At 39.8% G+C, this 25,213-nt stretch overlaps 2 protein-coding genes across 5 annotated transcripts; one reads left to right on the top strand and one right to left on the bottom strand.

Annotated features, from left to right (window-relative positions):
- Nucleotides 1-389: 389 nt before the first annotated feature.
- msh6 (mutS homolog 6 (E. coli)) lies at nt 390-8,508 on the top strand. Of its 2 annotated transcripts, none has more exons than XM_086259824.1 (10): nt 390-782; nt 1,457-1,659; nt 1,767-1,942; nt 2,131-4,699; nt 5,166-5,449; nt 5,583-5,700; nt 5,792-5,881; nt 6,000-6,154; nt 7,150-7,349; nt 7,463-8,508. In XM_086259824.1, exons 1-10 carry the CDS (start codon nt 523-525, stop codon nt 7,542-7,544), a joined length of 4,137 nt encoding a protein of 1,378 aa, XP_086115950.1. In that variant the 5' UTR covers nt 390-522; the 3' UTR covers nt 7,545-8,508. The 2 variants fall into 2 exon arrangements, with proteins under 2 accessions (XP_086115950.1, XP_086115949.1); XM_086259823.1 differs by having other exon boundaries at nt 1,454-1,659.
- On the bottom strand, nt 8,499-24,959 carry fbxo11a (F-box protein 11a). 3 transcript variants are annotated; one of them, XM_086259827.1, is made up of 22 exons: nt 24,777-24,959; nt 18,054-18,178; nt 17,866-17,947; nt 16,634-16,778; nt 15,435-15,564; nt 14,737-14,820; nt 14,487-14,619; nt 14,294-14,400; nt 14,048-14,159; nt 13,694-13,800; nt 12,519-12,656; nt 12,082-12,299; nt 11,808-11,988; nt 11,583-11,705; nt 11,275-11,360; nt 11,065-11,141; nt 10,812-10,955; nt 10,532-10,642; nt 10,301-10,408; nt 10,112-10,220; nt 9,923-10,021; nt 8,499-9,293 (listed from the first exon to the last, which is right to left on the bottom strand). In XM_086259827.1, the coding sequence occupies exons 2-22, from the start codon at nt 18,156-18,158 to the stop codon at nt 9,164-9,166; spliced, it is 2,529 nt and encodes an 842-aa protein (XP_086115953.1). In that variant the 5' UTR covers nt 18,159-18,178; nt 24,777-24,959; the 3' UTR covers nt 8,499-9,163. The 3 variants fall into 3 exon arrangements, with proteins under 3 accessions (XP_086115953.1, XP_086115951.1, XP_086115952.1); XM_086259825.1 differs by lacking the exon at nt 24,777-24,959 and adding an exon at nt 20,091-20,478; XM_086259826.1 differs by lacking the exon at nt 24,777-24,959 and adding an exon at nt 20,091-20,478 and having other exon boundaries at nt 16,634-16,775.
- Between the last annotated feature and the right edge of the window lie 254 nt (nt 24,960-25,213).

Here is a 25,213-nt window from a genome sequence, read left to right as displayed (position 1 = left end):
ATTTTACATCCCATTCTGATTACTCTCTGATAGCAAAGGAATATCTGGAGCTCTTGGATTCAGTAACCCTTGCAGAACTACTTCATGTGACAAATAAGAAATGTAATTCTCATATCATTTACTGTTTCTTTACCTCAACATTTTATAAACACAACAAAGACAGTGGTTTGTTCCAATAAATGACAGTGCCGAGTGTCTACATGACAAACAGTGTAATTTGTACTTATCCGCCTGGAAATAAAGTTTAAAGAGAAAAAAGAAAAAGACCTCTGGGCGCCAACAGCATGGCCAACAACAAAAGTCGTGTTTGGGTCACGTGATTCCCACATTATAGTATGCTAACTCATCATTGGACGAGGCTCTTGTCCACGCCCACAACACCCCGTGCGTGTTTCCCGCGAACGACTTGCGTTTGCGCCGTGAAGCTAGCTATACGGTAGCTGGAGTAGAAAGGTTGGGGGTGGTTGTCGTTGGAGTTATTTAAAATACAAACACAGGGAAACAGACTTTCAACTCGCACACATGGCGAAGCAAAGCTCGCTCTTTAATTTCTTCACCAAGTCTCCGCCGCTAGTCGCAAAACCGAAGCCGAGTCCCTCCCCGGAGGAAGCAGACCTGCCTTCCTCTATAGAGAAGTCCAACTCCTCTCCGAAAGAGCAAGCACAACAGACTCCGCAGCAGACAAAAGACACCAACAAAGCTAAGAAGGAAAGTAAGTCCAAGCCAGCGAGCGGAGGATTCAAGAAACTCTTTGGCGACAAGGCCCAAACAACCAAAGAAAGGTGAGTGAGTTTGGGAGCCGTGTAGTTGCTGGAGTCGGGTTTCGTACAGTTTTCCTTCCCTCTGCTAAAATTGTTTGCAGGCCCCCAGAAACACCAGCGTAAGTTCTCTTTTTAAATTAACGTATTAAGACCGCTTAAAATGAGAGCTGACAGAAAATAAATAAAGAAAATGTAGCGTGACCTTTCCTTTGTGCTACGGACACGTGAAATTGGGGGTGACTCGAGCAGAACAATGCTGGCTGTTGGGTCAAATCAATGCTAATGCCTGTATTTGTCAAAGTGGAGGGTGTGTGGACTTATCACTATCTTCTGCCATAGTTTAGACTGTTTGGGCCATCTCAAGTGGGCACCACACCCCTACCCACGATAGGGGGAGATGATTTTTGACATGTGGCCGTGTGTGCTTTTAAGATAAAAGGATTTGCAAAACCGACTTATCACAAGTGAATTGCAACTGCTTTTGTCTTTCCTGCACCTCTGTTTTACTATTTTAAACTGATTATTATATTTAAGAGGGGCTTGTTGGACTAATAAAGGTCCAAGCTGGTGTTGTGGTGTTGCTTTTCCACTCCATTCAAGAGATCGACTGTAACACACAATGAGTCACGTTTAAAGTTAATTTTACAGCATTGAAAGATGTGTGAAAGTGTCTTTGCTCTTCTTATCCTCAGCAGCCCTCCATGCTTATTCAGTGCTGGTGCCCTTGTGTGGGCAAAAATGGAAGGGTACCCCTGGTGGCCGTGTATGGTGGTACCCCAGCCTCTGACTGGGCAGGAGATGAGGGGCCATGGTCGTGACCAGCGCATACACGTTCATTTCTTTGATGAACCTCCAACAAGAGGATGGGTCAGCTCTAATAGAGTCAGAGAGTACCAAGGTTGGTTGTTCCTAGTTGGAAGTGCATCAGTGGCTTGCATCCATTTTGGGGCCATTGTTTGCTGTCTGCTCAGAGTAAGCTGGAATTTCTTTGTATGATTTGCACAGGCTCTGACAGCAGTGATGCTAAACCTGGAGGAGTCTACTTCTGTGGCAAACCTGTAATCCGTCGTGCAATGGAGCTGGCTGATGGAGTTATGTTTGACAGCCCAGAAAAAAGATTAAAGATACCTCTCTGCACGGACCCATCTGATGCAGAAGAGGATGATGATGAAGAAATGGAGGTTACCTGATAATTTCTGAATATAATATTTCACCAGTGTGGTCATGAAGTCTAAATTCTCCTGTAATATTAAAAGTAATGTTATTCCCAGGGCAGCAGCCTTAGTCGCATGGTGTAATTATCAGCTTATCATTACTGGTCAGTAATGCAAGTTTTTTTTAAAATTTGTATTTTATTCTTTTTTTCCAGCTTGATAGCTTAGTAGTGACTGATGAAGAGGGCAGTGATGAGTATGAAAACAAAAGCGAAGCCCTGAAGCCATCCAAAGTCAGTACACGTTTATTCTGTGCGTTAATGGAAAAAGGAAGCAAGGCCAAGCGCCGTCGCATTATTGCGGCCTCAGATAGTGACGGATCCGATGAGGAGTTCAAACCAGAAGACGCTGCGTCAAGCAGTGAGGATGAAGAGGACCGACGGAAGGAAAGCTGTGGAGAGAAAGAAGAGAGCACCGAAAAGTCAGATGTGGAAAGCCCCATCAAGCCTGCCAAGCGCAAACGTCCTGCAGAAAAGTCGGCTAAAACAAAAGCAAAGACACCTACTGCTCCATCTGTTGCACCTAAAAGAGCTCCAGCAGCAGTTGCAACTGACACAAAATCTCGTTTGTCAGCCTTCTCTGCTCCCGAGAGCTTTGAGAGCCAGGCGACTGGATCAGGCTCCACTGCAGGGGCAGTTTGGGATCATGAGAAACTGGAGTGGTTGCAGGATGGCAAGAGAAAAGACGGCAAACGGCGGCGACAGACAGATGATGACTATGATCCTAGCACCTTGTATGTGCCAAATGACTTTATGAATCAAATCACTCCTGGTATACGTCGGTGGTGGCAGCTCAAATCTGAGATGTTTGATACAGTGATTTTCTACAAGGTGGGAAAGTTTTATGAGCTCTACCACATGGATGCTGTGATTGGAGTCAACGAGCTGGGACTGACATTCATGAAGGGGACTTGGGCGCACTCTGGTTTTCCAGAGATTGGCTTTGGACGTTTCTCAGATGTACTGGTGCAGAAAGGCTACAAAGTGGCTCGTGTTGAGCAGACAGAGACCCCAGAGATGATGGAAGCGCGCTGTAAGACAATGCTCAAGCCCACTAAATTAGACCGTGTAGTGAAAAGAGAAGTGTGCAGGATTATCACACGTGGTACCCAAACCTACAGTGTGTTGGATGGTGCTCCTTCAGAAAGCCAGAGCAAGTTCCTTCTGAGTTTGAAAGAAAAGGCTGAAGAAGAAAGCTCCGGCCGCTGCCGCACATATGGAGTCTGTTTTATTGATACATCAGTCGGTTGTTTTCATGTCGGTCAGTTCTCAGACGATCGTCACTGCTCACGCCTGCGTACGCTCATAGCACACTATGCTCCCGCTGAGGTGCTCTTTGAGAAAGGAAACCCATCTGTTGAAACTCGCAAAATACTCAAAGCCTCTCTGTCCTCTGCTCTGCAGGAAGGACTTAACGCAGGAACACAGTTCTGGGATGCTCAGAAGACTCTGAAAACCCTCTCAGAAGAAGATTATTTTAAAGAGGCAACTGGCAAGGAGGAAGGGACTGGGAGCAGCTTTCTCCCCGCTCTTCTAAAAGAGATGACATCTGAGAGTGATTCACTGTGCCTTACTCCTAAGGAGGGCTATGAACTAGCACTGTCCGCTTTGGGTGGATGCATTTTCTACCTGAAGAAATGCTTGGTGGACCAAGAGCTGCTCTCCATGGCTAACTTTGAAGAATATGTCCCAGTTGATGTTGAGGTGGAGAAAGCTGCAGGACCCGCCAGTTTCTTTGCCAAGACTCGTCAGCGTATGGTGCTTGATGGAGTGACTCTGGCAAACTTGGAAATCTTTCAGAATGGATCAGGAGGAACAGAAGGGACACTGCTGGAGCGTTTGGACACCTGCTCTACTCCGTTTGGAAAGAGGCTTTTGAAGCAGTGGCTCTGCGCTCCTCTGTGTAACCCCACATCTATCAGGGACAGACTGGATGCAGTGGAGGACCTGATGGGAGTTCAAGCCCAGGCTACTGAGGTTTCAGACCTTCTAAAAAAACTTCCAGATTTAGAGCGCCTGCTGAGCAAAATCCACAGTATCGGGACACCTCTGAAGAGCCAGGACCACCCTGACAGCAGAGCAGTTCTCTATGAGGATGTGACCTACAGCAAGCGCAAGATAGCAGTCTTCCTCTCAGCACTGGAAGGTTTCAAAACGATGCAGGACATTGTTTCTCTCTTTGCTCCAGTTTCAGGCGAGTTTCGTTCCACGTTGCTTTGTCGAGTTATCAGCCTGAATAGCGAAAAGAACGGCCTCTTTCCCGACCTCTCTGGTGAACTCAAACGCTGGGACACTGCCTTTGACCACCAGAAAGCCCGCACTACTGGAGTAATAACCCCCAAAGCTGGCTTTGACCCGGAGTACGACCAGGCTCTGACTGGAATCAAGAACTGTGAACGAGAGCTGCAGGATTACCTGGACAAACAGAAGAAGAGACTTGGCTGTAAAAGCATGTGCTTCTGGGGAACTGGGAAAAATCGCTATCAGATGGAGGTTCCTGACAGCGTCTTGGAGAGGAATATCCCCGACGAGTATGAGTTAAAGTCTACAAAGAAAGGCTGGAAGCGTTATGTGACAAAGAAGACTGAACGGATGTTCTCAGAGCTGCAAGGATTTGAGGAGAAGAGAGATGCTGCACTCAAAGACTGCATGAGGATGCTCTTCTATAACTTTGACAAGAACTACAGTGACTGGAAGACTGCTGTGGAGTGCATGGCAGTGCTTGGTAACAATCCTTTTGTTTTATTTTATTTTTTTAATTAAAAAGCTTCTTTTTTTTTTCATCTTCTCGATATGTAATTTGTGTTGTTTTCACTACACCGGTCTGTTCTCAGTACATTTCCTGCAGATGTTACAGAGAAACTGTCATACTGTGTTTTTTAAATAATGATGTTGCACCAGTCTGAGGGCTTGTTAGAAGTAAGTTCATTTATTTCACAGCTTGGCTAAGTCTCTGTTTCAGGGAAATTCTGTGTTGATGTTTGCAGTTATTTAGATTATTGCATAGTTTTTGATTTCTGAAAGTGTTTGTACCACTGGGACACGTCCAGCCACAGATTTGGTTTTATTGTAGCAAAGCAGACCTATAAGACGTGCATTTAATATGCGCTTTTTTTTTTTAGTTCTTAAATGTAAATAATTAAATGTTCAGTACTTCTTTTTTATTTATGTCCTTTTTTTTTTGTCCCCAGATGTGCTGCTGGCCTTTTCTCGCTACAGCCAGGGCGGCGACGGGCCTATGGCCAGGCCAGAGGTCGTGCTTCCCGAGGATGATGCCCAGGTTGCAGCCTTCATCGACCTCAAGGGATCCCGTCATCCCTGTGTCACCAAGACCTTTTTTGGCGACGACTTCATTCCTAATGACATCTTCATTGGCTGCCCTGGCACCGGTGAAAATAGTGAAGATGACAGTCTGGCCTCTTGCATCCTCGTCACAGGGCCAAACATGGGTGGAAAGTCTACTCTAATGAGACAAGTGGGTATTTTTGACTATATGTATAAATGTATACATACAATTTCATACGTTTTTTTTCCACAGTCTACATAGACGGTGTATTTGCAGTCTCAGTTGGTCCATATTAAGATATCGTGCTGCTCCTGTTGTACAGTGTGGACTCGTGATCATTCTTGCCCAGCTGGGTTGCTACATTCCAGCTGAGAGCCTCCGCTTCACACCAGTTGACAGGGTCTTCACTCGGCTGGGCGCCTCAGATCGTATCATGGCTGGTAACATCAGAGACTCTTAACATATTAGGAATAATGATCTGAGCTTGTGCTTCATGAGCTGAGCGTGTATTTTCAACTCTGTGCTCTACAGGAGAAAGCACCTTCTTTGTGGAGCTGAGTGAGACTGCCAGCATCCTGCGCCATGCCACTAAACACTCACTTGTGCTTCTGGATGAATTGGGTAAGCATTTATTTAGTTTGCTTATTAAAGCTTATTCACATGATTGGTGGATAGCATAGACTGTATTCTCAGCACAATATTGTTGTGGTGTAATCACTGAGCTGTGAACTGCTTGCAGGAAGGGGCACAGCCACATATGATGGCACAGCAATCGCCAGTGCTGTTGTAAAGGAGCTTGCTGAGAAGATCTGCTGTCGCACTCTCTTCTCTACACATTACCACTCCCTGGTGGAGGACTATGCCAACAACCCTGCCGTGCGTTTGGGCCACATGGTGAGTACAGCAATGCTAATCACACTTGATACTCGACAATGCAAGGTCATTTAGGACTGTAATAAAAAGACAAATTTATATACCAATTAAATAGTACATTTTGCAAGGAAATGAATCCTGAAATAAATAAATGAGGCTATATTTTTATACATTAATGTCAAATACAACGCTTAAATGATAAGCAAATTATTGCATTCTGTTTTTAATTTAAATTCTTCACAGTTCACACATGTACAAGACAAATGAAAGCAAAAACTTTTAGTGCGAGACAATGAATTGAGCAGTTTGTGGCTACATCTGCTCTTCGAGCACAGCTGCATGCCTGGAGCCCTAGCCGCAACTGGCAGCTTCCTGCCCTTAACATTTTGCTGTTTTAGTAACATGGTGCAAAAAATTGTAAGGTTTATTGTAGGGTCTACCTTACAATATAAAGCCCCTTGAGGCAACTGCTGTTGTGATTCGTCACTGTATAAATAAACTGAAGAAATAAAGAAATTTTGAACTCACCAGAATTTGATCATTTCAAATTGTGCACGGCAAGTTTCACACAATTGCTCAGACACCGATATTTACGGTTTGTTAGTCTGTGTTACTTTAGTGTATTGTATATAATGTGCACTATGGTGGCATTACTGTAAACAGCTTTGGTATGCGAATTTGTTATGAAACATCAGGTTGAGCCTTTTAGTTGTCAAGGCATGACAACTGAGGGAGGGATAGGACCTAGAAAATGAAGTCATAAATTGGATGAAGGTCTCATTTAGTTCTTACAACTCATTAGCAAAAGTGTTTAGTCGGGTCATAAAGGAGGATGGCAGCTCATTTCGGACTTTTTACCACCAAAATTGCCTCCTGCTGTTCATTAGGGGGAACAGCAGGAGGCAATGATTTTTTTTTCAAACCTGGAGGATTTACTAGGGTTTTTTTTTTTTTCCTTTAATGCAGTTGGTTTGTGGGTTTTAAGTATCATGTTTCCCTTTCGCCCCCTCCTTCAGGCGTGCATGGTGGAGAATGAGTGTGAGGATCAAAGTCAAGAGACCATCACTTTCCTCTACAAGTTCATAACGGGTGCGTGTCCTAAGAGTTATGGATTCAATGCTGCTCGACTCGCCAACCTACCAGAGGAAGTTATCCAGTCAGGACACAGGAAGGCCAGAGAGTTTGAGACAAGCACCGTCAATCTCAGACTTTTCAAGTACGTATTATTGTTTCGCATCAGTTATTCTGCAGATACTACAGTGACACACAATGCTGATCTGTTAAAGTCAGAGCATGGTTACTTATGTTCCCTCCTGTCCCCTCATGTAGGAAGCTGTGCCAGTTTGCTGAGGATGCTACACTGGACAGCACCCGTTTCACTTCCCTCATTCAACTGCTCAGTACTCTGTAAAATGTTAAAAGTTCAATGCATTTTTTGTTTTGTTTTCTTGTCATTAAAAAAAAAACACTACTGAATTGATCTAATAAAGTTTATTTTTAAAAAATGACAATGTTTCATCTAGGAAATTAAACCCTTTTAATTCACGCTAGCGCCTACATAACGGTTATTGAATACTTCACAATATATTAAGTCTAGATGTTATGATACATGCATACATTTCAGTCTGTATGAGAACCCACAATCACCAGTACACATGAATTGGGGGAAGGGGGCAATAAAACCAATAAAGCGCTGTATATAGATACTTGTCTCAGCTTCAGTAGAGTAAAAGCCTCTTTAAATTCTCCAGCAACATTGGCAATGGAAAAACACATCAAAACTTATGCTTTCATAAGAGTGCTCTTTCATTTGGAGGACAAAGGAAGCCAGAATTTGTATCCTAATGGGCTGTTAAACAGCATCCGTGCCTGCGATGGTAGCGAAAATGACACCTGTGTCAGGATTACCTACTGAACTGAGATCGATTCACAAAGTAACAGACTAAATGGCATCAGGTCATTTATTGTCAAATTCTGACCAGGGCCGGAGATTATTAAAAAGAAACCTGTATTAATTAGCTTATCATGGGTTAATTTCCAATCAAGATGCAGTTGCATGTAAATCTGTACTGCCTGGTCTTTAAGTAATTGTGACAGGCCAACAGATACTAAACCAAAAAATATGCATAGATCATGTAAAGCAGACTGGAATATCATCAACAAACACAAGAAGATATACAAGTCTTGTGAAAGCACAATTACACATCTAATTTTTCTGTATTGCAAGTGTAAAGGAGTCAACATTGCTGGAGAAAGTGTTTAGTGTTTTCCTCTCTTGTCTCTGATCTCTTTCACAGAAAGAAGTTAGATACTGCGACATGAGTATAATTACAGCAATCCTAGGGTATAATAACAAAAAAAAAAAAAAATTAAAACACATTTAATAAAATAAAGACATTCAAGTACAGTAAGATTTTTGCATGAAAATACAAAACTACACAAAAAAAAGCATTAAAATCAAATCTCAACAGTTGTCTTGAAGAAGAAAAAAAAATGCTGAAGTGCTAGGTCGTTTTTCCCGTACATATCATACGAGCACGTCGGTTGCCCAGTGATGGAAGCATTGTTGTATTTGGGGGCTTTTGCCTTTTCATGAGACGAGCTGTAGCCTCTTCTGACTGACTCTCCATGTTGGATCTGTACACTGCAGTATCTCATTCATCCGCTTCCCAAAAGCAGATAAGCCTCGGTGGATTTTGTCCAACTCTCACCGGCATCATTTACTTGACCAAATCAACAGACCTACAAATCCCGAATCAGTTGCTCTTCTGCTCTGTCCCACTGATGTCATCTTTTGTTAAAAAAAAATGTAAGGAAAAGAAAATGTGAGGCATCCATAATCACCTTTTTCTAAATGTCTCCTTTTAGAATATCCGAGTCGCAAGTCTTTTTTTGTTTTACTTTTTAAAGTCACTGTATATTTTTGCCAAAGTGAATCTGTGTTTTAGTTTGGAATTGCTCTTCCACGGCACAACTTAAAGTGTCTTATACGTCCATTACTGCTGAAGCGCAGAACCTCGGAACTTGAGCTCAGTTGTGCTGCAGTGTATTGGACTCTATAGGGGGAGCTGAGTCATACAGAGTGTCTGTGTCATGTGTCGGCTCTCCTGCTAACGTGCAAGGATTTGACAGCGTCCCAGCACCACAGTCACAGAAGAATCTGTAGGCAGAGACGGAGGAGAAAAATTAATTATGTTTGGTCCCCGAAAACAGAGAAGAGAGTACATTATATTGCATTTAATATGCCTTTATACATCTGTGACTAGTAAAAAATTAAACAGTGTAATCAGACCCCAAGCTTCTTATAAGCGAGCATGCACATTATTCTCTTTACCATCAGGCAGACTGACTAGTTTTGTTTCTCTTCATTCAATTCCTCCTACCACTGTCTGTATCTTAGCCAAAATTTGCTTATTTGAATTAATTATCAGTGCACTTAGCAGCAAGCTATTTGTCTCGGAGATGGTATCTCTACATCAGCAAATAAAGATGTGACAGGTTAAGCCAAGCTTGCATTATAAAATACACTGAAACAGCAGTGATCTGCTGCAGCTTATTGATATCCACCATCATGAGAAACACTGCTGTGTGTGCGCCATGCAGGGAGAAAGAAAGAGCAGCAATTCTTAATTCCTTGTTTTGTGAATGCTGTGTTCTGCTTCTGCACTTTCACTCTGGTCTAAAGTGGGGAGCCTCAAAGGAAGGCACCAACAAGCCAGTCTGTCATCCATTTACATCCAGGGTGTATTTAGTTTGTTCTGTTTACTAGCATGCATCAGTCAGACTTACCTATCGTGTCTGATGAACTCTACATCATGTCCTTGGTGACACTTCTTGATACAATTCACGCAAATGGCATTGCGGTCTGTTGTGTTACAAGTGTGACACCTATGGAAACCCAAGGTGTGTTTTTTTTAACAATCACAAACAAAAATAGCTGAGGTTATTTTTGAGTGCGAGAGGTGAAAAAAAGTTTACCTGTAAAAATCGTGCATTGGGTAGCTGGTGTAACTTGAAATCTTGTACAGGCACTGACCTCTGCTCACAGCTTTTTCAATGGCATCTTGATTGTTCAATATTTTATTATCTGGAGGAAACGGAAATTTGTATGAGATTTCTGCATTTTTATTCAATAATATTTAAAAATCTTTGCCACTAATAATGTACCTTTCATTGTAACATTGACACCAGACGCAAGAAACAACCCCCCAAAACGATTGTTGAAGATCTGATTGCCCTCTAGAGTCGCCGTGGCATGGTTGGTGATTTCAATACCTAGTTTTACAAACAAATAAGAATAATCAATTTACAAAGACACAGCGATGTTGAAAGTCCACAATAATTAAATTCAAGCATCTCATCATGAGCTATTAAAGCTAGCGTGCATGCATTACCCACCTGCAGCGAAGCCATCAAATATCCTGTTTTTCCGCAGTACTGGGTGACTGTTGGTGCTAATGAGGACCCCCGCTTGGGCATTTCTGAAAATGTCATTCTCCTCTAGTAAACCTAATAACAGAAAATGGACTTTTAATCTGACAATTCACTAACATACCAAAAGATAGGATTACATTAATTTAGGTCTGAATTTCCTAATATTATAAAGCCAAATTAGATCTACACTACTTTTAACCACTTGAATATTTACTCCACTTCCTTTCTGTAATGAATCGGTTACCTCTTCCTCCGTTGAATATACAGATCCCGCCATCTCTACCGTCGTGGATTTTATTCCTCCGCAGAGTGGGGTTGCTGTCTGTCTTTATCCACACACCTGCCATTGCATTGTCAAAGATCTCATTGTCCTCGATGAAACCTAAGCCTAGAGAACATATACATGGATGTTTTGTTATTGAGGCAATATTGTTTAAACAGTATATTAACTATGGCAATAAAGAGAACAATAAGACAGAAAAATCTCTTCTTCTCACCTGAGTTGTAAACCAAAATGCCGCCATTCTGGCCTCCCCAGATCTTGTTCCGTCTGATCTTAGGATTGCTGCCCGTCCTGGGGAGGGAGGACACAATGGAAAAGTGAGCAGCTGCTTCAATACCACTCTACCAGACCACCCTAACATCAGGACATTGCTCAGGTGAATCTTGCTTATGTTACTTGTTATTATTTGTCATGTTACACAAACCTTATTTGAACTCCAGAGTACATGTGATTGTAGATATCATTGTCTTCAAGCACACCGTGGCCATTGTCATAGAAGTAAACTCCAACCTGTTAAAATGGCAATGAAAATATATTGGCTTTAATTTAGTGATTCATAATGTGCTTGTACATAAATATGGTTTATTCCTTTATCCATCTTCTTTTAATTCACAGGATATCAAGTTGGTCTTAGATGGAACTTTGTGATCTCATGACATCAGAATTATGACCATTATGATCAGATGAACAATATACATCCCTCTAGGTGTACTAACTAGCCTGTGATCTGACCTGCTTCCCGCTGTGTATCCTGTTCCTCCTCAGCACTGGCGTACTGCCCGTTGTAACCCACACTCCTGCCAGTGTGTTGCTGTACACCTCATTCTCCTCAATGACTCCTTGTCCTTTTTCATGCTGCATGGCACAGAAACAAACGGTTTCACCTCATAATAAAAATAAGAAACCTGGAATGAAAAACCCTTAAATATGCAAAACAATATTTTTAGAAATATTTACCACATATATTCCTCCATGTTGGCCATCATGAATCTTGTTGTGCCTGACAATAGGGCAGCTATTTGTCCTGATCTGGATTCCTGCCAAGGCGTTACCATAGATGTCGTTTCCTTCAATGAGGCCTCGGCCATCACCAAAAATATAAACTCCACCTTGGTTACCATTAAAAATGGCATTGCCCCTGTTTTGGACAGAACAAATTTGAGAACCTGAATAATTGGATAGATTTGAATGCTGACCTGATTTGAGCTCAAGACTTTCAGTTCATACTGACCGTATTGTGGGGTCACTGTTGGAAGTGATCCACACGCCTGCAAAGTTATTCGCAAAGATCTTGTTTTCAATGAACTGGCCGCGACCCTTTTCATGCACGTAGATGCCTCCTGTCTGACCATGATGGATCTCACAACGAACCACTGTCGGATTGGCGTATGCCTTCACCTCAAAGCCGGCTATACGGTTCCTATGGATGTTACAGCTCTCAAAGTAACCCTGGAAACAGAGAATGACAAACCTATTATAAGTCCATCAAAGTGGTTTTTAGCTTATATGTATAAGTGCACCATCATCATGTTGTTTTATGTTTTTCACCTAGTTTATCTGCATTAGTGTTATTTGGGTACTACATATTGTACATTTGAATTTCGTCTCATACAATTTAGTGGCTGACAAACATACACAACATAAAACCATCAGTAAAGTGGATCTCACCATGCCGTGGTCAAATGTAAAAACTCCCACGTCTCTGCCGTGGTGGATGTGATTCCGTCTGATGATTGGGTTGCCGTGGTTTTTCACCCAGATCCCAGCCAGAGCGTTGTTTGAAATCTCGTTGTCTTCATAGATTCCCTGAACGACATGAAGAACTGCATTTAAAATAAACCTACTCGTCCCCAGCTGGGCCTGATGCTTTATATAAAACCACAGTTTATCCTTTTTTGCCTTTGTCTTATCAATGGCCAGCTTCTTCTAATGGGAAGTTCTTCCTGAAAAGCTACATCACTGGTTTGAAAACACAGCTTTGGCAAAATTGATCAGAATAAAAGGAGCACTGGTGTAAGGCTCTGAAAACAAATGGCAAATCTAAATAACATAATTATAGTTCTTGATTAAAAATAGCAGCTTTTCCAACCAATCCTGTCAACCTAAACATCTGCAGCAATACAGCAAGAATTCTTTGGTCATTCCAGTTACCTACTTTCTAAGTGACATAAAGGTGAATGTACTCTTTCACTCACAAGATGTATAATATTTTTCTTTTGTTTTTTTCCTGTCAACAGATGTACGTGTAAATCATTTGCTGGTAGGAAACACCAAAGTTAATGTAGCAAGTTAAGTGTTATTGTGCATAAACCAAACAACTATAAATCTCCCTGCCCTGTCAGTTATTTGTATGCAATTATATGCTTTCAATGCTACTCAAGGAGACAGTTTGGCAAGAATGTGTTCATTCATTCTCCAAGGAGACTAATTTGATTCTATTGGTGTGCTTTGCCTCCTGCAGATGACCAGAACCACACAATCAGAAAAACAAGCAAACAAACACTAGAAACTGGGTCTAAGGCCTGAACTCTCGCCTTGCTGAATGACTCACTCATCACAAATACATGTATGATTATTTGGACATGTTTAATACTAACTTTTAGCACTGTAACATTATTCACATGACAGAAAATAGCAACAAACAAAATAATAGGTCAGCTGTAAGTCTGCTGATTAGTTTCCATTTTTCCTTAACCTTATAGATAAAAGACTGATGTCTGTAGACTGGACTTAGACTTGTGATGGTATTCAGAAGATGTGAGACTGCTGGACACGCTCAGCAGAAGCTGACATATGCATTTGAGTTCTATATTTAAATAACATGAAAAACAGGTGTGCATTACCTGTGCATGGTCAGTGATGTAAAGACCAACATTTTCGCAGTCACTGATGTTGCAGTGCTTGATTGTGGGACAAGCACCCTGACCACTGACACACACTGCTGACCCCACTGAAACAAGCACGACAATGATATATTAGTCCACAAATCTACCTGTCAAAACAAGCAACGAAAACAATCTGTGCGCCATCATGGAAAAAAAAAAGAAAATAACACTTCATCACAAACACATAAACACAAGACCTCGGTAATTCTCAGCCATTTTATCTTATGAGGAACCAAAAACAACTTTAGTTTCTGTCAAATGCTCCCACTGACCCCTCTGAAGGCCCGAAAAGTCAGATCTAAACAAAATTACCTGTGCACGTGCTGCGTATGATGCAGTGGTCAATGATGGGGCTGCAATTGACTGTAATCTCCAAGCAATGGTGTGCATTGTGGTGCTGGGCGGATTTATCATCAGGATTAAACTGCAGGAGAGAGAACTGTTAATGTTGAATGTGACTGACAACAGTAGCTAAAACAGGACTAACATGCATACAACATGGGGAAAAAGGAAACATTTACTGTATATGTGAGGAAAGAAATATCAGAGTCATCTCACCCTAATGGTCATGTATCCAACATAAGCATCTTCTGAGCCTTCCATGAATACAAACGTAGAATCTCTGGTATTCTCAATGATAACTTTCTCTGCTACTTTTCCAGGAGCTGCAAAAAGGCCAGACTGGTTTAATTAGAGACCAGACTAAACAAGGGTGCACTGAAACCGTAACCATGACTACAAACGCACTTACCAGCCCCGATCATTGTGATAGGCGACTCGATGTAGATCCATTCGTCTGTGTAAATACCAGAGTGGACAAATATCAGGCCGTCAAAGTGAGGCTCCTGACCCCCTCCAAGAGCATCTTCAATGGTGTCATAGTACTGGGGGAAGGGAAAAGAAAAAAGTAAGAAAAGAGAACAGGTCAGATGAATGACCGCAACATTAAAGTGGAAGATTTGTTTGTTTGTTTTTTTAAAGTATGTAATAATTACACTTACAAACATGTTATCTCTTCCTTTGTATCTGGCAGGATTACTGTAAAAGTGTTCTGCAAAGCCTGGTTTTACATGTGCGCCTTTATACTGGGGGAAAAAAGGGGAAGAAACACTACTATTATTCATATGTGGAAGAAGTGAACAATTACAAAAGGATTGTGTAATGAAAAATATGGAGGAACAAAGGGAAAAGAGACAATTTTGCTGAAGGGAAAAGAAAATACTTAAGATCAGTGTATTACAGAGAAAATAATTGTAAACACTATTTCCATCTTAAAAAAAACATCCTCTTCTACGCTTTTATTTCAATACTGAATGTCACTTTGTGACTTCAGCTATGTCCACACTGGTAGAATTTACATTAGCAAAAAGGTCACAGAAGAATCAGTCAAAGATTCAACAATGACCTAGTTTCTGTCTCAACACTGCCTTTAAAGTTGCTCAATAATGCACTACTATATAAAAATTGGATTACATGTATAAGAAGGTTCTACCCAAAAGGCCCCACCTGATTCCCTTCAATTTTCTGATTAATATTTCAATGATTAAAAAGGTTTTATTGTAAAAGTATTTCTTAAAGCATTTTAGATAATGTGTTTTTCATGGCCTGCTTCATTTAGGACTGAAGCTCTGTAAACATTATTTAGGTCACTTTAGTCTGAAACCAATGCTACTACATTGTATGTCAGTAGTTTCCATACCAACTGCTGAAAACTTTCCTTCCACGGGTTTGGCTGCTCATATTCTTCTGGGTTTATCTGGTAGAATTTCCCTGCCTCGGGGTGCATCATGGGTCGCGTGTATTCAAAAACCTCCATGTACAGCCTCTTCCTGAAATGTGAAGGCATACCAGGAGTTTACATCCTTCGATTTGTCAGAATTCCTTACAATACAGAAGTCATTGTTTGGCAAAAATGTGATGAACACGTTTTAAAAAAAGTCACGTCCACAATATAATTGTTGACACACTGGCCCACTAGCAAAAAGGCTGCAACATTATATGGTGGCTGGGCTCCATTTCATTTGTTATTATTAGTAGTATTAATACAGACTACTGTCCTTCTGCACACTAGTAATGATGAGCCAGCACCCAAGACTCAATGAAGAACCACAGAAACAATTATAAAGTGTATGCATGCATGTGTGTGTATATATACATTTATATTTTATTGAGGCATTGAAGACAAACTAATGCAGTGGGTGCTCAAAAAGTGCTTGTTCTGAATAGACTGCAGCTTACAGCATGAGTGGGTTATTGAAGTCATTTGTGGCAGAAGAGAACAGTGTGTCAGCAAAATACATGGCTGGTGCTGGTTGCCAACATTTAGCTGCAATGATTCAACAACACAGGCCGCAAACTGCAATCCAGATTTTTTGGTAAATCGTGTCCACACTTCTGAATCCATCCACTCAAAGGTGAATGGTTCACGTGGCATCATGAAATGAAACGACGCTGTATCGATTAAAAAATAAATTGTTCCAATGACGCGTGGGAGGACAATATTAAGCTAAAGTGCTCATCCCAATGACTTCAAGCTCAACAGTGTATGTACCACAACAAATCGACTAAGTCTGAATTACATTTGTTCTAAAGAAAAGTAAAGCAGTGACACACACCCACACATCTAATTATTAAAGATGGCTTGCTCACAACATAAAATGAGATTTCTGTTGCTGTTAAATCAACAATAATATCTGGTTTCTGTTGTATTCTTAACATGTAATCAACAATTCAAATTTAGATTAACCACATTAACAAACTCTAATTTAAAGTTAGTAAAGGCTAATGGCTATAGAAAAAGGGTATTTTACCATATTAAAATAACCGTAAAAAAAAAAAAAAAAAAAAAAAAAAGGGGGGGGGCACAATAGGATGTTTTGTCATTTTGTCATGTCTCACCAGAGGATAGGGTCATTGGCCAGCTCACTGAAGCGTTTGCACACACATGCTGCACGGCACAGGTCCTGCTCCAACAGGTATGAGAAGATCTTTAGCACCACCTCATCTGGAAGCTTCTCTTGCAAATATTGCTCTGCTGGAGCTGCTGGGAGAAAGACGATCACTGAATTAGACATGCATGTAATGATTTTCCAATTCCACACATAAAGTCAATCCTCAGTTTTTGGGCTATAGTTTAACTCATACAGACACAGCATATTCATCTGCATAACAATATTTTTTTTCATGAAACAAAAGATAATGGGCCATGGCTTTCTCATAATAAAAACAATGTTGAGCTTTTTGCCAGCTTAGAAATTTGATCTTTTTGTCATTTTACTTCTCTGTCAATTGTACACATAAATAATCAATTTTTTAAAAAGGTATCAGCTCAGCCTCTAAGATGATCTGCTCAGTAGCAGTCACCGTTGTTCGGAGACTGTCGATGACCTAGAAGTACGTTTAGTTTTAAACACAGATCATGTAGAACAACAGTATGCACAACATAAAGACATTCTGACAATTGTAAAGGCAGAACCAAATGCCATCTAACAAGGCAAGCATTTATTTGGGATGCTTTGGCTGGAGCAACATTATATAAAAAAGACACCATACACCACAAATAACAGACTTTATACTTTCCAAATGACAAATTTATGGAGTTACTTCACAATTTTAGCAAAGACATTTTTAGAGAGATTACTCTAAAACATCTTTATACTATAACACAGTCATTTCCCCCAAAATTGCCAATCATAAGAATAGCTAGGATGGACTGAAGAATAAAACTGTCATGTTAAATCCACCAAAACATGAGTAACTGCCATCGGTTCACTAAAGTTTATACCATAGTTTCTTGTCATATATTATTTTTAAATTAAGCTAGAGATGACATAAGACCCATATAACTATGCCATAACAAGTCTGTGTACCACATAGGCCTCTGGTACTCATAACGTTTCAAACCCCCAAGAAAAGATATAATCATAACATAAAAGATTTAGTAAAAAGAAATATGACACTCTGTATGACATACAACTGCACACTACTACCCAACAAGACAGACTAACAGACTAAATGAGTTATAACTTGTTCTTCTCATTGCTATCTCCAACTGCTTGCACAATTAACCCTCACAAGCTGCAGGGAACAAAATTTTGAACATGCAAGTCAAAAAATGTCTTCTTACTTACCTGGTAAATCTTGACACTTTCCAGAAACTCTGGGACGCTTAGGTCGGTGTCCAAAGTTTTCTGTGGTTGAAGTGGAAGCACCCTGTATTTAAAAAGTCGTAGAAAATATTTAGAAATGTTATGTGCCTCAAAATTAAATTAACATCCTTTAGGCAGTTATCCATCTCCAAAATTCCTAACAGACGTACCTCCATGCTTGGCTTTGTCGGACACACTGTTCTCTTGGGTAGAGACTTTCTTCTAAGTTGGTATGGACTATTCTGGGCTCCAGGACCGGATTCTTCTGCAACCATATCTGCAGGAACGTCCTCATCTGGAAAAGGTGGAAGATAAAACCAATGATTATTTACAGCTCAACATATTAAACCAATACAACAGAAACCTGTGTTGATGTGTTTTCAACAGATTTTTCGGTGTAACATTTTAGTATGCTCATTAGGAAAACTAGTTTAAAACTGACTGTCCAAAGAAACCAAAGACCAAAAGAAACCAAAGACCAAAAGAAACCAAAGACCAAAAGAAACCAAAGAACAGCATAATCTTTTTCCTTTTCACTCTGCATGCATTTAATTAACCTATGTGGTGTAGCTTTCTCTGCTTTAAAGCCCTGAAGCATGTGTCTTTATCTGTAAATACAGACATTAATTTGCATGCATGTGTTGAACATTTGGTTGAACAACAGGCATGACTTCACAACTTTAATTCATTGTTTAAAAAAGAACAACAGCACAGATTCAGCTTCCTTTACAGCATTTACCTCACAGGACAAAAGCCAGTAAAAAAGGTTGTTTGACTATTACCTGGTGTGTGAAGAACAAGGTGATTACAAATCCTATCAACAGGAGATTCAAATAATTGGAAAATTGAACTAATCAGAATATGAACCCTCAGCTAAACGAGACACACAGTATGTTTATAAGCCTATTCACCAAGGTATGATGAGTTGATAGCTACCCCAAATCACTGCTTGTTGCTCTGGTTTCAAGGATAACTCTCACTGGCTACTAGGCCTGTAACCACTACAAACAGTCTGTTAGACCCTGCAGCAGAAAAAGCATGCTCTCATATAAAGCTGCAAAACTGACAAAAAGCATAGGTTCTGCTGACTCGTTTAATTAAAACATAACAGACACTATCATGTGGAATAGGCAAAGCGGCTGTTGGGTATCTGTTATCTACTATGCCTTGCCCAATTCATCTACTGCCATGAAATCACAACTGAGCTACACTGCAATTGTGGCCATGAATAAATTAACTGAGAAATAGAGATGAAGTCAAGTAATCTAATAAGTTATTTTTATTAAGATGAACATGACGGTTTAGTTTATGATGCTCTATTTTGTAAACATTAACACATCCAGCACATCTTAGGTTAACTGCCAATTGATGCTGTGAGCTCAAACATCACAATATGAGATTAGTCCAACTGTAAATCAGATTAAAAAACAAACCATTAATGTGGCTTATTGGTGTCCCTCAAGACCGACCGGGTCTTTACTATAGCTCTTTCAGGCATAGCAATTGTGATTAAATAGCATCCTTTGCAAGGAAATGTTTATTTTGGAAAAAAAAAATCGCTGGTGTTACACCGTCTGTTAGACAGTGCTACTGTAACAACTAAAACATAATGTGACTAGGCCAAATAAACGAAATAGTATTAACTACTAACCTATCTCGCAATGCCATGTTACTGTTATAATGGACATGAAGTTTTTAGAACGACAGGACGCAGACAGCTAGCCAAACAGGCTAATAATAACAGCTAAACTAGCACAGGCTAGGTTAAATTAGCATGCTACGACAACTGGCAAAACCACTTTATGTCTCCTCCCCTGCGTTTGTTACCCATAGAACCAGCAAACCGATGTTTATCACATGTCATTTTCTATATTAATCGAATCTCACATAACACAAAACACAGCTAAACACCAGCGCGAGGTGAGAAAAGCAAAAGAAAGGCCGACTCGGAGAAAAAAAAATCTAGCAAAACAAAGCGCGGCCTGAATGCTAACTACTAACACAAAAGCATCGGTGTTTCCTGGCTGCATAGCGACCCTTGGTGATCGCTCTTACATTCACAGCAACCAACTTTACCTTAATGTGCGCGCATATAAACAACAAACAAACGACAGGCCTAACTGCCCAAAAAACAAAACACGCAATTCAACCTCAAAACCTGCTATAATTCACTCCAGTAATGCTAACACTCGCTGAGCTAGCGTTACCTCTTTCCTGGTGGTTCCTCTCCGGCTGCACCGGGCGCGGCCTCGATACTCGCCTAGGTCTTCTGCTAACGTTACTTGCTCTGACGGAGTTCATTTGGGGTGTTGGTAATCTTGAGGAAATATCGAAGCCTTCACAGCAGAAGAGGCAACGCCGAGGACACCGTCTATGTCTTTTTCGTCAGCATTGCACAATCTGCCATCTTTAGCCGAGGCTTCCGAGAAACGTATCGCGGTGTGTTAACTCCCGTTTCCCCGCACTGGTATTACGTCTAGCCCCGTTCTACTGTAGCAGGAGGAGCCATAACAGACGGGTACAGTCCGTCAGGCCTCAGTCACATCACATGGGAGGACCTCTCGCCATCACGTCGCCTTCCTCGTTCAAGGCGGTCTATTTAACAGTGTTACTTTAGCCCTTTAGAGCCCAGCCTTTGGAGCGTCTATCATGTGAGAGTCTGTTGTGAGAAACAGCCAACCTCTTGATGTGGGTAGTGTAGTTAAAGTCTACATTTGCGACATATTGTACTAAATACAATAATTAATTTCACTCGCATGTGCTGTACCAATGTACCTGCACATGTGATGTGACAATAAAATTGATTTGATTTGATTTTGATTTGATTTGAATTACAAGTATCATTTACTCAAAATAAGATAAGATAAGATAAGATAAGATAACCTTTATTAGTCCCACACGTGGGAAATTTGTTTTGTCACAGCAGGAAGTGGACAGTGCAAAAGTTATGACGCAAAAATTAGAATACAATAAGAATAAATACAGTACACAGCTGTACAGAATAGAATAAAATAATATACTATATACAATACCCAATAAGGCAGATCATAGCACTGGTTATATTATGATAGAGTTGACCACCTGACATAGACTACATAAAAGGCAACGAATATAATTGCTCAAGTAAGAAGATAATTTCTGCACGTGGATTAATAAAGCCTCTCATCATTATTATTTATTTACCTCATGAATAAACTGAGCTTAACATTAAAAGCACAAACTCCTGCAGGGATTCAGATTGTAAACATCGGTAGCCCACATCTTTTGAACCGGTCCTGAAACCAGTGTTCCTCAGCTTATCAACATCTGTTGATTTTTATTTGTAAACTAAATAATGAAAGTTGGACTTCTGCTAATGAGGTCTTCTGTAAACAAAGGAGAGGACAAAGTGAAGCCTTTACAGAGTGTTTGTTGAGTTTACCAGGATTAATAAATCTTGTTACCTCAGAAGTCAGTTACTCACTTGTCAGATAAACCTTTCACACTTTGTGTAATCCATATTTTATTTTATTGTAACAGGAAGCTTGACTTACACTTTATAATTGGTCTGAGGAAAGACTAGGTTAAATAAGACAATAGTAGCCTTTAGCAGCAACATAATCTATGTTGTATAATAGTAATACAGAATCAGAACTATGGACATTTTTTTCTACATTTGAAGTTTTGCATGTTTTGCCACTGCAGGTACAAATAAACTGACATACCATGCCAAATTAAAACCTGGCTATTTGTCTGTTGGTGGTGCTATTCAGCAATACCAGAGGGCTGCTATGACTTGTGTTTAAAAAATATGTGTTTAAATGTGTCACGTTTGCAACACATTTGGACGACAAAACACAAACGTTTCCTATTAATAAATGTATACATAAAATAAACAATGCAAAATACAACCTTGTATTCGCTTGTATGACAAAGGTAAAAGTTTTTCAGATTAGGCTCCTAATTCTTTTCCGTTGTGAAGTGTTTGATCTCATATTGTCAAGGTCAAAAAACAACTTTCTCAATGATTGAGTCTTATGGTGTATTTAGAAGAATCTCCAGATTTCAGTCAAGGGCATGTTCACAGGTTCAGTCAGTGATTAATTTTACATTTACACTTTTTTTGTGCTGTACAAATTGCTAAAGATCACGTTTTTGTCTTCAGATAAACTAAATTGACTCATTAACATACAGAAAATTTTTCATTTTGTGTGTGTGTCCAAGAAATCTTTGTCATATGCATAGCTCACTGGCAAAACAATTATTATCAATAATCATTAAATTGTTATTATTGTTCTGCAGTTACATAGTGAAATATGAAAAAGTGCAATTACATCACAATTACATAAATGCATGGGATTCAGATTTAGAAGGGATTAACGTAACTGATCTAAACACTATTACATTTTCTAAGTACAGTATACATTATAGTGAATAAATATTTTAATGTGCGCTCATTAGAGGAGCAATCCATAATTTTTCAACATCAATTTTCTCACCAACGGTCATATTAACAAAGCAACGATCATTTTTGATTTGATTCAGTGGTTTTAAAATATGGGTTTCTGCTGGGATTTGTGTAATTTGATTCATATCAAGTAAGGCTGCAACATGCTCCTTTAAGTCATTCAGTCTTTCACATGCTATTCTTAAAGAGTGTTTTATGTTTGCTAGTACAGGACTTGGTTTGATGCTGATCCCCAGAGAAGGGCTTCATATTTGTAGCAATACGGAGAGAAAATAAAATGTTTTTATTCAAAATAAAGGTTTCCTTTTCTCTGTTATTGAGCCTGTCAGTTGTGCAGCTTAGCGCAGCTCCTCTCAGCTGTGTTACGTGTGGACCTTTTAAATGTTTGTTGAACTGTAATACTGGACTTCCCTGGCCTGAAAATCCACTATCACGCTCAAACGTCATGTTTTTGGTGAATAAACTAAAACCTTTGAAGAACCTTTTTTATTTTCAAATGTGCAGTATCTCATTAATGTCTCCTCTGACACAACATTTGTCAGAGGAGACATAACACAGTTGACAAAGCAATGGATTGAATGTTTTTTTCCATTTAAATCGCTCAAAAATCAAAGTGTAAGATTTGCAATTAATGGATTTTGCACTCTGCTCCCTTTTTATCTTTCACCTTTTAGTTGACATAAAATCTGCCTCTAATTAAAATGTAAAATGAAATGTAAATTTGGCAGACAGTTTGAAGACACAAAAACAATACATGTGTTTATCTAGCACATTCATTTAAGATCTCTAAAAATTAACCCCAGGCTGTACATGAAGCTGTCAAAATGCAGGTGTCCACATGGTGCTTAGCCATGGTTGGCTAGAGTAGCTATAGAGTGGCTGCGCTTTGCTACCTGAGGGTCAGTGAGTCATGAATTGCGAGACCATCTGTCCAAAAAGATGTAGTGAATTATGATCCTATACCCACAGGAAAATCCAGCAAGAAGCCTTGAAACACAGGAATCAGGGATTATGGAATTGCTAAACTCTGAATCCTATAGTTCTAACATTTACGAGAGATGGTGACATGTGTGGTTGCCCAAATGCGTAGTATAAGATTATGGATAGAGGAGAATAATCTTAATTTACTGATAGCTGTCTAAAATCCAGAGTTATAGGTTGTACATGTGAAATCTTATGATATGACAGAATGCATTCTGTGAATGAAGGTGGAGTTTGCTCTTTTTAATTTCTGTTGTTTTTTCATATAGATTTTTTTTTTAAATTCAGTTTAGTATCAGTTAAGAAAGTTAATATTTAGAAAAATCAGTACATGTATTTTTGAAAGCAGTTGACTCTCCTTCTGTTGTAGACATCAGGAGTCTAAATAAACACGTTCATCAATGCCTCATCAGGCAGACTGTAATACAATTTTTACCAAACTAACAGATACTAGAACTGAGGCTTTTTATTTTCTATTTTAATTCTATTTTCACAAAATATTTTATAGGTTCGTTTTGTTTTTCTGTTTTTTTTTTCTCTTCCAAAAGTTTATATATTATACGTTAACTAAAATGTTTTTTAAATTTTGATTTTAGTTAACTATCATAACCTTGGTTGTGAGTGTAGCGAACGAACTTGCACAGTAGCTCGATTGTCCACTAGATGTCTCATTTTCTCTACCTTTGAGAATTCACTATTTAGCCTCACAGGAAGCCTCCATGGTCCGCTTACTTTTTGTCTCCATTTTTTGTCACTGCTTTGCTTGTTAACATTTTTTTTCTTCTTCTTTTTCCACAAACTTCCCAGGTGTTTGTGAAAATGTGTATATATATTTACTTTTCAGGCACTTTACCTCAGAGCACTACCATGCCTACGGTGTTGTTTGTGTCATATAGAAGAATTGTGTTCTCTGATAGTCTTTTCACACTGCTCAATGGGTTGATTATGTAAACATTTGCTTGTAGGATGTCAATATGTGCCTGAGGTGACAACATTCTAATTAGCATATTTTTTCTGCTGTTCTAAATGAATACCTCTCCACTGATTAATCAACTACCTACAGAAAATGAGTCACACTGAGCTGCAAAACTGGGTCTGCCCTACAACTGGAGGTGGCAGCATCCTCAGAATGCCTGCATTTACAGTATCTGTATTTCTTGTTTGTGCATCTGTCTGGTTTCGTGTTGACTTAGCACCAGGACCACTTGTGAAGGCTTGCTGCTGTGCTCTCTGACTTCTCTGCATGTTTATCATCTGTCTGATGAGTTTACTGGTGATCGACCGCATGAACGGAGTCTCTCTGAGATTCTTGTTTTTTGAACATTGGAACTGTTGTGCCATTTACTGAAAGTTCTTACTGTGGTAAAAAAAAATAATTGTGTAATTTATTGATAAATCTGCAGCTATCTGCAACTTGAAGGCTTAGTTAAGTTGATTAGTTTGTCTGAAAGGACAAACTGCTTACCTGTGTGTTCACTATGCAGTTGCTGTTGTTTTCTGTTGATACAATGCTTGGACTCTGTGTTGCTATGGCCAGAAGGAACATTTTTCTCTCTGTCTTACATAATCTTCATTTAGTGCATTTTTGTACTTCCATTTTTCATACGGGATCAGCAGTCCTTTAAGAAAATGTAGACAAAAAGATGACTTCACCTAAGCCGGAGTCATGGATAGCCTAACTGTCAAGATTTTGGTTCTTCTTTGACACTAATCTGCTGGAGATAGGACAGTGAGGCACATGTGTTGGCTTGGTAACCAATCTAGTATCCAGTGGCAACAGAGGTCTATTGAATGCTGGGCAGCTCTACATTAGCTGGTGTGCCCACCACTCTCCTGTGTCACCAAGTTGTGGAGGCATATTCATATAGGGCCCTGCAGCGAAGGTAGGTTAGTGCAATGTTC

The sequence above is a fragment of the Aulonocara sp. 'chitande type north' Nkhata Bay genome, linkage group LG13, assembly GCF_057382095.1.
Source record: "Aulonocara sp. 'chitande type north' Nkhata Bay isolate Kocher_YH1m ecotype deep benthic linkage group LG13, A_spYH_male_GT1.1, whole genome shotgun sequence".
NCBI classification, from domain to species: domain Eukaryota; kingdom Metazoa; phylum Chordata; class Actinopteri; order Cichliformes; family Cichlidae; genus Aulonocara; species Aulonocara sp. 'chitande type north' Nkhata Bay.
The sequence above is the reverse complement of the archived record's forward strand: the minus strand, read 5'-3'. Positions and strand labels throughout refer to the sequence as shown.